Below are 10520 nucleotides of genomic sequence, written 5' to 3'. Positions count from 1 at the left end.
ATTCTATTTTTTATGTAAACTGGCTCTATTTTAATTAATTCGATTTTGATATAAATTATATTCTATTTTTTCAGAATAAAAATAAGAAACCATAATTAAAAAAAACTGGCTTTTTTCCAATAATAATCGGGACTAAATATCCAGAAACAACAACGTCAACTGATCATTTTTTTTTTTTTGTAAGGCCAAAACAAAACAATATACTAAAGGAAACTTGGCACAAGAGGGGAACTAAACAAGAAGGAGGCTGAGATAATAAGTGGAGCTTAAAATCAGTCTCCTAAGTTCTAACTCATATTAGCTATATCTAATTATTTGCAGCATAAGAATTTAAATTTCATAGTATTGGTTTCCCTTGTTATATCTGGTTCGAGGGAAAAGAAGAATATTTTTAATTTTATCTTGTTTAAATAAAAAAAATAAGAAAATGAACTTCAATATTAAGAAATTTAAGGACAAAGAAAAGTAATTTATAATTTTTGGATTACACATTTTGTTGTTTTCCATTTTTTCTACTACTTAGTATTTATTATTATACTGCGATTATACATCATTCATATTATTCTCTCTCTTTTTCTCCGCTCCCACTAATAAAATCTCCCCCCTCTTCTTTTATCTTTAAAAACAGTGTGATAAACATGAATTAATTTCACGTTCAAAGAATGTGATATACCCTTCGAGATGAAAATTTTCCATTTTTTCCTTCTCAATTTTTGGTTTTATTGAATAAGAAAAAAAAAGAGAACATTTTGCAATCATTACATTTTAAATTATTTTTTTTCTCATTTTTCTCTCTTAATTATATATTTTGTTGTACAAATATCATTTATCATTCCGAATATATAAATAATAATAGTGAAATATTTTTAATATTTTCTATATAAATATTAAAAAATATTTTATTTGTTATTTTTAAATCTTTATTTCAAAGACATAAATAAAAAAGTAGTTTAACTGCACAATCTCATTACCTTCCAAGAAAACCGAAATCTCATTTCATTCATTCATACATTGGCGTGTAAGATGCTTACAGTTGTTTGGAAATAAAAAGAATTGCAGAAAGAAAAGATGCGGTGGTGGATGATGATCCTAGACTATTTTTTATTTGAGAATATATGGTATATTATATAAATATATAATCTAGCAAACATGTCTATAAAGACCTTGTCAACTGAAAATTGACGTTATGCACACAATCTTAGTTGACTTTTGCTGTTAATCGAGATTCTGTGTTACATTTTGATTTTAATTTCGAAATGAGTTTGCACTATTCATCGCATGTAAGCATAACATTGCCAAGATATTTTTTTACACATATTTTATAATTGTGTAAAATTTATGTAAAATAACTCTTTAAATCGTAGAAATTCCACTCTTGTTGTTTGATGAGATCCATACAAATTACATATAATAAAAATATCAAAAATCGATGTGCCAGTATAAAAAAAAATTACATATCAACCAATCACAAATCATGTTAAGAATTACTTTTAAATTAATTACCATCAATAGCAATCTAATTGGTTAAAAGTATAAAAAATATTTACACAGTGGCTACATATATTATTTTCTCTAAATTAATATGTACTGAATGTCCTTGTAATTTTGTTAGGTTATTAGTTAAGTTCCTAAAGATGAAAAGTTAATTAAGTCTTTATGGTTTTAAAAAATTATAACCGAACAATTTATTAAATTAAAATTTTCATGAAAGCTTGCTAAATAACCATTTGCGAGCAAGTTATAACTATAACATGTGTGCGTCCCGTGGATATAGTCCAATATAAAGACTGAATATTAAAAAGAATTAAATTGTCCAATGAGTGATAATTACAAAGCCATATATAGGGATAATCTCATTGAACCATATTGCTTACTTACAAAACAAAAGTACAATTAACTTTACTTTAGTTGAAAGTAGGACAGGGATATATTTATTAGACCAAAGTAGAAACGAAACGTAGGAATAATGTTATTTTGTAACTTATGGAGCGAACAAAGAGTGGAATTAAAAATTGTTGGAAATATTATATAAAATATGGGTATAAAAAGTATAAAAAAATATCATGTAACAATATTATACAAAAGAAAATTTGAAATTAATCAGAATTTTATGAAAAATCTTTAAATTATAGAAAGTTAATTAAAAATATAGACATTATAGGACCTCTAGATTAATTTAATCTAAAAAATGTGTTACCAACCCTTCTATCATATTATTGTGGTAATGGATAGAAGAATAATAAGCATATATGAACCAAATATATATGTATGGTGTAGGAAATATGACAAAATAATAAATTAATCCCTTGAATAAAAACAAAGAAAAAAAAAAGTGAAAGGAATTGGGAAGTGCATGTGAAGTGAAGTGAAGGAGAGTTGGTTTGGTGATTTGGCTAGTAGACAAGCACCTTTGCCTTAGTCAAAGCACTTCAGTTAACCTAAACCCAAAACCCATTAGAGATAAAGTGTGCAGGTCCATCACACTTCACTTTCCGATGAAAACCACATCGCACATGATCTTGCCATGGGAAATTGAAAGATCACAAACTCTCTGATCAAAAGATCTCTTCACCAATTTATCTCATTTTCCATCTCCCCTCTCTTCTCCCACTCCACTCCAAATACATATATTCTCTCTCTTGCTGACCCCACACCACTAGCCTCCTCACCTAAACTTAATGTAAATATTAATTATTGGCCGACAAGTGTCAACCTTTGATTGATACACGCACATCCAGTCATGGCCCCATCAAGGTTCGAAGCTTTTGCTTCCTTAGGAGTTCCCATCATTCACTGTGCCATGTGTCCACTCATATGAACATACCAACCTTCCATTCCTAACCTAACACTACTATTGAATTCACAATAGGAAAAAAAAGGGTACTGTGTGAGGTCAGGGAGTGAGCCAGTGAGTGAGGGACCTAAATTATGGATCAAAAGCCAAACTACAGAGTGTTGTGCAATTATTCGCACCATGAATTTCATCCCGCAGCTAGCTAGCATGGAAGAAAATAAATATATATATTCCCCCATCCTTTCCAAAGTCGACAAAAAGAGAACATTAAAAAAATCAATCAATAAAACTTTTTTCATTAAAATCATCACGTTACGAATATAGTATTAAACTTTTGAATGGAATCATCTTAATTACTTATTGTTTTTTTAGTAAAAATCTTTCATTTTTAATTCCTTAACAAAGCTTTTTTTTTTTTTTACAAAATTATATATCTTTCACATGACTATTAATCTATTATAGACAATAAAATAATTTATATCCAAGATTTGAACTTCATAGTTTATAACAATTATGTTAGATTTCTTGATTATTAAATTCTTTTATATATTAAAAACTTAAATACATTTGTTAGTAAAGATTAAGGGTTGATTGAACTATAGACATGTAGTGATTTAGACTATCTAATAATTTTGCCTGTATCATCAATCCACTTGTTTGAAGTGATGGTTAACATTTGTAAAAATAAAATTAAATTAAAAAAAGTTTTGAGATAATAACGAAAATAAAAGGCATCATTTGGTACAAAATTCTTTCTTTTATGTGACAGATTCTCCCTCCCTGCATTACCTAGAAACATAAAAAGCACACAATCTCAAAACCAAGCTCTCTCTCTCTTTCTATATTTTCTTCTTGTTGTCTTGTGTCTCGTTCTCTCTATGAGAATTGAGAGAAGGCATGAGAAACAGCATCCGGTGTTGCATCTCCTGCATTCTCCCATGCGGGGCCCTGGACGTAATCCGCATAGTGCACTCCAACGGCCGCGTCGAGGAAATCAGCGGCACCATCAAGGCCAGCGACGTCATGAAGGCACACCCCAAGCACGTCCTCAAGAAGCCTTCCTCCCCCTCCACCCAAGACGGCGTCGTTCCCAAGATCGTCGTCGTCCCTCCCGACGCAGAGCTCCAACGCGGCAAGATTTACTTCCTCATGCCTCTCCCCTCGCCTCCGTCGGAAAAGAACAACCACCTCCAGAGGTCCTCCTCCTCGGGGAAGAAGAAAAGGAAGGAACACCACAGCGACAACAGAAACATCAACAATAACAACGCCATTTCGGTCGCCAACTTGCTCGTCTCTAATGAGCGCTACTTGACTGAAATACTCTCCGAGAAAGTTTCTACGCAGAGAGACAGAAGACGAGGACGTGTCGCCGTCTGGAGGCCTCACTTGGAGAGCATTTCTGAGTCACCATCACCTGATTATATGTAAACTACTGTAAACGCTTCTTCTTATTTTCTTCAAGCTCTCCTTATATTATATTATATTATACTATATACCACTCTCAACATATGTATTTCCACGTTCCAAACTCCAAACCCATTTTTTTTTTTTTAATTTCAACTAAATAATCTCATTTCATTTTTTCTTAAACTTTTATTTTTTTTATCAATAAATATTAATTTATTAATTTTGTTATAAATGTCATTAAGCAAATTCATCTCTCCACTACTCTTTCTTCATCCTTCTCCAACTCCTGATGAATCTCATATCTCCCTTTTACTTCCATGCAACATAATTTCTAACTCAGGTATCTCATGTTAAAAAAAGAAATAGAGGAATTAATAAATATAAATAATGAGATGATGATAATACTATGCGGTTTTGATATTAATTAATTAGGATGGCCTTGAGATCAAAGTTGTAGATCATAAGAGGTCAATTTTATTGATTGCCATTTTTAAGCTTTCGTTATCAGCTTATCATGATATTGAGGGGGTAGTGTGTTGGTGTTTAGTTGGTAGGGTGCATGATTGATCGAGGGGTGTTATAATTTTGTAATTTTCAGGAAGGGATAAGCAGGGACTTTTGTGAGGGTTTAAATTTTGTTTAGCTTTTTAAATTGTTGATGATATGAATGATGATGGAGTGCACATAGAAAAGTAAACACAACAAGTGTATGATTGAAACACAGGAGAAAAGGATCCCCACTCCTATTGTGTCTGGTTTTCGGGGCATTCTTCGTCGACGTTCTGTATTGGATCATAATGGAAGGTGATTGAGACGTGTGGTCGAATTTATGCCATTGCTACCAACAGAGTAATATAATCTATTCACGTTTATTCCCCTCGTTCAATGTAGTTGTAGTATTGTTCAATTCGACGGTGTCAGTCATTCTTTAACGCTAGCGACAGGCTGACATAATGCTTGCATCATCCTTTTGTACACAAATATATATTATATGGTTCTTATAATAATAATAATACAAATAGATAGCTTTTCTTTTGCATATATATTTGAAGAAGAAATAAATCTTTGGGGTCACCCAATTTGAGGGAGGACAGATTGATCGATGTCTAAGCAGTACCGTAAAGCCACGGTGTACTTGGCCACAAAGGAAGGGTAAGAAAATGAAAAAGAAAGAGTGTGGGTTGGATCATGAAAAGACCAAAGCTATATTGAATTGAAAGTACCCTTTGTGACACTGTGCTTTCCACCAAAATAATTGTATTTCTAATGATGCGTTGGTAATTAGTGGGGATATGATAGTATATAGCATGTCTTTAAGCATTTTGTTAGCGAGGATAGTGGGCGTGGCATCCTGTAAAGGTGATTGATTTTATACACACGGTGGATTGGCTGGACGGCAGATCATTGAGCCTTGAGCGAAGCTCGTGTTCTGATTCTCATTTTGATTTATTTCTGATCCGAATGCATATATGCGGTTTTTACTTGCATGCCCCACCATCTGGGGCCAACAGAAAAGTTGGCAGAACTGCTTCATATATATAATAACAATGAAATGAATGAATGAATCATTGAAATGTGATCGTCTCATGGGATGTCAGTGTTGTGAGTGGATCAGGTGAACTCACTATATGTCACTAACCTGCTTGTCTGAATCTTCTCTGTACTCTCTCACTCTGTTTCTTCCTCAGTAGTACTACTTCATTTCGATCTATGCATATGCAGATTTCAGCAACATAATTAAACCATTCTTTTCATGTTACACGATACTCCAATTGTTTACCAGTTTACCACTAATACTTTTGTGTTGGACATTGTATCGAGCTGTTGTTTTGCTTTTGCTGAGGAGTGTGTGTAGTGATTAGTGAATGAGATGGGAACAAATAAATCACACTGATGCAGTGACTCGTTGATTTTGAAAAGCTACCCCACTTTGTCACCTGCATCTACAGATAGTAGTTATCTAGAGCTAGAATTGGTCTCTGCATATAGGATTTGATAGAGTATTAATTGAGGCTAACCCTACCATTTTTCTCTAGGATGTGACATCTCTAATTGGCGACATTCTAAAACTAAGTTAAAAATTGATATTTAGTGTTGTAAAAACATTGTAACTGTAGATGTAATTAATCATAGTGTTGGAGGATCGGACGAGTGATAAGGTTTTACAATTATTTAACACAAAAATTTATGAGTATGATTATTTTTTAACCTTAGAACACATCCCATGACCTCTAACCTAGAAAAATAGTAATTTATCATAATAATGACAAAAATAAATTAATAATTGACATGATAATAATAATGACCTATCACTCATTTACCATATTATAGTTTTTTTTAAAAATAAAATAATAATTTTAATTTTTAACTACGAACCAAGTCACTCATTCTATGGTACCTAATTAACATTTTATCCTATTTTTTTTTACATTTAAAATAACAAATGGTTAAAAATTATGAAATAACGACAATGGTTAAAAATTACAATTAAAATTAAAAAATCTTATTAAAAAGTAAACTTTAATATTATTGATATATTTTTTATTATAAAATTAATAAATTATTTGATTATTATGTTAAAAGTAATGGTGAATAAAAATGATAAAATAATAGGAACAAAAGGATAAAAATATAATAAAAAACAAAAGGATAAATATGTAGCTTTCCTTCCCCTCCTTTTGTGGTGCATCATGGTATAAGACTGGGAAAATATGAAAAGGTGGAACGATATGAAATATATGATCATATTCATATGTGCAAGCAGCGCCTCACACTTGTGCATAATTAAGCTGGAAGTTACAAAGTCTCTATCTCCACCTTTCACTTCGATTCGATTCAATATAATAGTATTATACTATTATTTTAGCATTTTAAGAAATTTTTCATGCCTCCATGTTGGAAATGTATTATATATATAAAAGGTGCTTATGCATATATAATACCCACTTTATAATATTGGCCTTCAAGCCGTTGGAGATTTGGTAAGCGTTATGCGGACCATAGCCCACACTTAGATACTAATATGCATTCCTCACCCAAAAACATTAATTCATGCAAGGAAAGTGTGTATATAGATTATTCATTCTTAAAAATATGTAGGAAGAACATGAAACATTGGCATTTACGAATGAATTTTTTTGGTATCAGTATCTAAATGTAAATGGATGGCTTATGTGGATAAGAATATCTGTTTGTTTTCATGGGTTTGAAGCAATCAAAAGGAATCACAACTATTATGAAGTTTTTCACAACAAAAATGGAGATTGGATTATGTAGAGATTTTAGCTAGAGAGCATGGTGTCTAATTTAGTAATTTCCACAAGCTTTTGTTTACTAAAAAAACAACTCCCTCAATCCTCTACCTTTCAGGGTGTTTTCCAAGTTTGGATGAGGATCAACTTGCTAAATTGGACAGATCAATTTTCGAAGATGAAATTGAAATGACAATTATGAGATTGGGACTTCGAAGTCTTGGTCCAAATAAATTCAAACCCTTATTTTCTACCGATCTCAAGAGAAAATATTGCCAAGGTGAGTTAATTCGGCTATTAAGGTTGAGGTTTGAAACATATTAGTTCAATTTGACTCACCTTCTGGTGAGTTAAAAAAATCTCATCATGACTCACTCCATCATGGGTTAGCTAGTGGATTAAATGAATTGATTTATTAAATTTTAAAAATAAAAAATAAAATAAAATAAATATAATCTTTCTCATCTTCAAGGTAAAGGTTGAGTTGATAGTTAAAGAAAAATAATATAAATTTGAAACTCTCACATTAATAAAAAAAAACTAGTAAATTGACAATTAAGATTGACTAATAAAAAACAATAAATCACAAATTGCTCAATAACATTTTGAATTTTTCATTTGAAGTTATAAGAAATAAAAGTGATGCACAAGTCATTAATTCATTGTCAAAATTCTCTATTTTGAAGGCAAGGCTGAAAAAAAATTGGTTAATAGGAATATGATATTGCATGTCTCATAACATAGGCAGACAACTGAAGCCTTTAAAACACAATAAAGAATAACAAAGGGCAAAGAAAAATCCTTACGTAAAAATGTTGTTACAAGTGTTTTTTTTTTTTTGTTAATTTTAAATGAGTTAAATGGGTCTATCTGATTCAAACATGTTTAGCCCCCAGGTTAAGTGAGTTGGCTTGATATTGGGACAAAATCATGAAAATAACTTGGTTCGGTTCAAACACTTGGTGGATTGGGTAGACTCACTCAGTTCAATTTACTTTGATACCTTTAGGAAATAATGGGAAATTAATTTTGCCATATATATAATATTTCAAACTCCTTCTAAAGTGAGGGATCAGCTTAATGATAACCTGGTTAGTTTGTGCAATGTCTCTTATAAAATTATTGTTGAGATCATTGTGCAGAGAATTAGAGAAATGGTTGATAATATTGTAAATCTTTGGTAAAGTAGTTGATCTTAGAAAGGAAAGACACCATTATCATTGCTCAAAAAAGAATCCACTCAACGAAGAGGAATCGAAGGCAAGAAAGGCTGGATGACTATCAAGATAGACATGGAAAAGACAAGTGATAAAATTAATTGGTAGTTTATAATTGATACTCTAAAATATATTTCTTTTCATAATAATGTTGTCTATTGTGTGATGCTGTATTTTTTCTCCAGGATGCAAGTGCAATGGAATGAAGATGCTATGTAATAGTTTACTGCAACTAAGGGAATCAGGCATAGGGATCTTTTATCCCCTACATATTAATTTGTTATGTGTATGGATCATTTAATCTTAATTGGAATGTTTGACATCCAATTGTTGTTGCCCTTGGGTTTGGCACGACGCCAAAACCTTCATGTACACACACATACTTAGCTTGCTTGCATGATGAGCTTTTCATGGTGGAAAGCCACGTATAAGTGTATTTTCTCATTCCCCTCATCACTAGCATGTTTGGAGGATTCATGAATTGCAAGGTAAAAAGGAAACGGAGATTTTTATACGATCTTTTGGCATAGGAGAAGTATTGAGATTTTCATTAGTCCTGTAATTTGACTACAAGCAAAATGGGTTTCCAATAACCCTTTTTTTTTTCTTATATTGAATTAAATAACACTGACATCAGTACCTCACCATATAAGAAAAACCCACCCTATTTTACTACTAATAAATAAAACAATAAGAAAATGATTTGGAATTTAAGATTAGTTCTCCTAATTACTACTAATTTAAAACTCATTTAGTATAAATAAGAGTGTTAATATTCTATTAATTTACACAGTCACACACAATTGTGTATTGGTCCGTTGTGATGAGATATTTTTTTGTTGTAGTGAGTGTTGTGAGTAAAAGAAAGAAATATATTGGTGACAAAATGCATCATTATTTTATTCATGGACTTTATATAAAAACAAAAGTGTAAGAAAATTCAAATAGCATTATCTTAATCTTAACATTAAACTGTTAATCTCCTAAACCTAAAAGATAAAATTAAATCTTATCTTTATCCAAACAAATTCATATCATTTTAAAATCTAAATAATATCTTAAAGATTTAAAACAAATTTTAAATTCTTAAAAATAAATTAAATTTTTATTTTCTAAATTAAATATATTAAGTATATTCTCAACAAGTTGATCTGTTGCCGCACACGGCAAATTTTAGTTAAAAAATAACAATAAATATTTTTCCATTATTTTGTTGGGGGATGGATGCGTGTTTTTCATTTTTTTCCATTATTAATAAATAATTTTCGTCGCAGTGGAATCGGAGTGGTCACGGGTCACGGCGCGTTTGTTTATTTAAGAAAACAAAACAAAACGGAAAAAGAGAGTGTAGACGTAACGCAAGGTATAAATGAATACCCACACTGAATCTTAATCTTCACCAATCGCCGGGTACAGCTTAACGCCTTAATCCTAACCTTTTTTTTTTTACAACCAACTCCTAAAATGCGATTGGAAATATACGGTTTGCAGAAGTATTATTATCATTAATTTTAGTTCAACTTGTTTTTATCAGTTAGATTTACATGGAATTATGCAACACATTTTAAATTTAAATTCAAACACATACTTAATCCTAATCTTAATCTTAATTAAACAAACACTAATCTTATCTTCGTAACTTGAAACGCTTTCTATCTAGTTTTGCTTTGCCTCAGCATTATTATTATCAAAATCAAAATAAAAATACCCAAAAAGAAGAAAAATGCCAAACGGAATTTCGAGCCGTCACACACACCGCAAGTCAAGTCGGCAACAACGCGCGTCCCTCTCGCCCTCCAAAAACCAAAACCACCATCCCTCTACAATTTCAAAAAAATGAAAATATTTTTA

The 10520-nt window shown here is 31.2% G+C and overlaps 1 protein-coding gene across 1 annotated transcript; it reads left to right on the top strand.

The window, feature by feature from the left end:
* The first annotated feature begins 3561 nt into the window (after positions 1-3561).
* Positions 3562-4313, top strand: LOC114387247. The gene has a single exon (XM_028347398.1). It carries the CDS (start codon positions 3692-3694, stop codon positions 4220-4222), a length of 531 nt encoding a protein of 176 aa, XP_028203199.1. The 5' UTR covers positions 3562-3691; the 3' UTR covers positions 4223-4313.
* Positions 4314-10520: the final 6207 nt, after the last annotated feature.

Source organism: Glycine soja, chromosome 15 (assembly GCF_004193775.1).
Source record: "Glycine soja cultivar W05 chromosome 15, ASM419377v2, whole genome shotgun sequence".
Lineage (NCBI taxonomy): Eukaryota > Viridiplantae > Streptophyta > Magnoliopsida > Fabales > Fabaceae > Glycine > Glycine soja.
The sequence above is the reverse complement of the archived record's forward strand: the minus strand, read 5'-3'. Positions and strand labels throughout refer to the sequence as shown.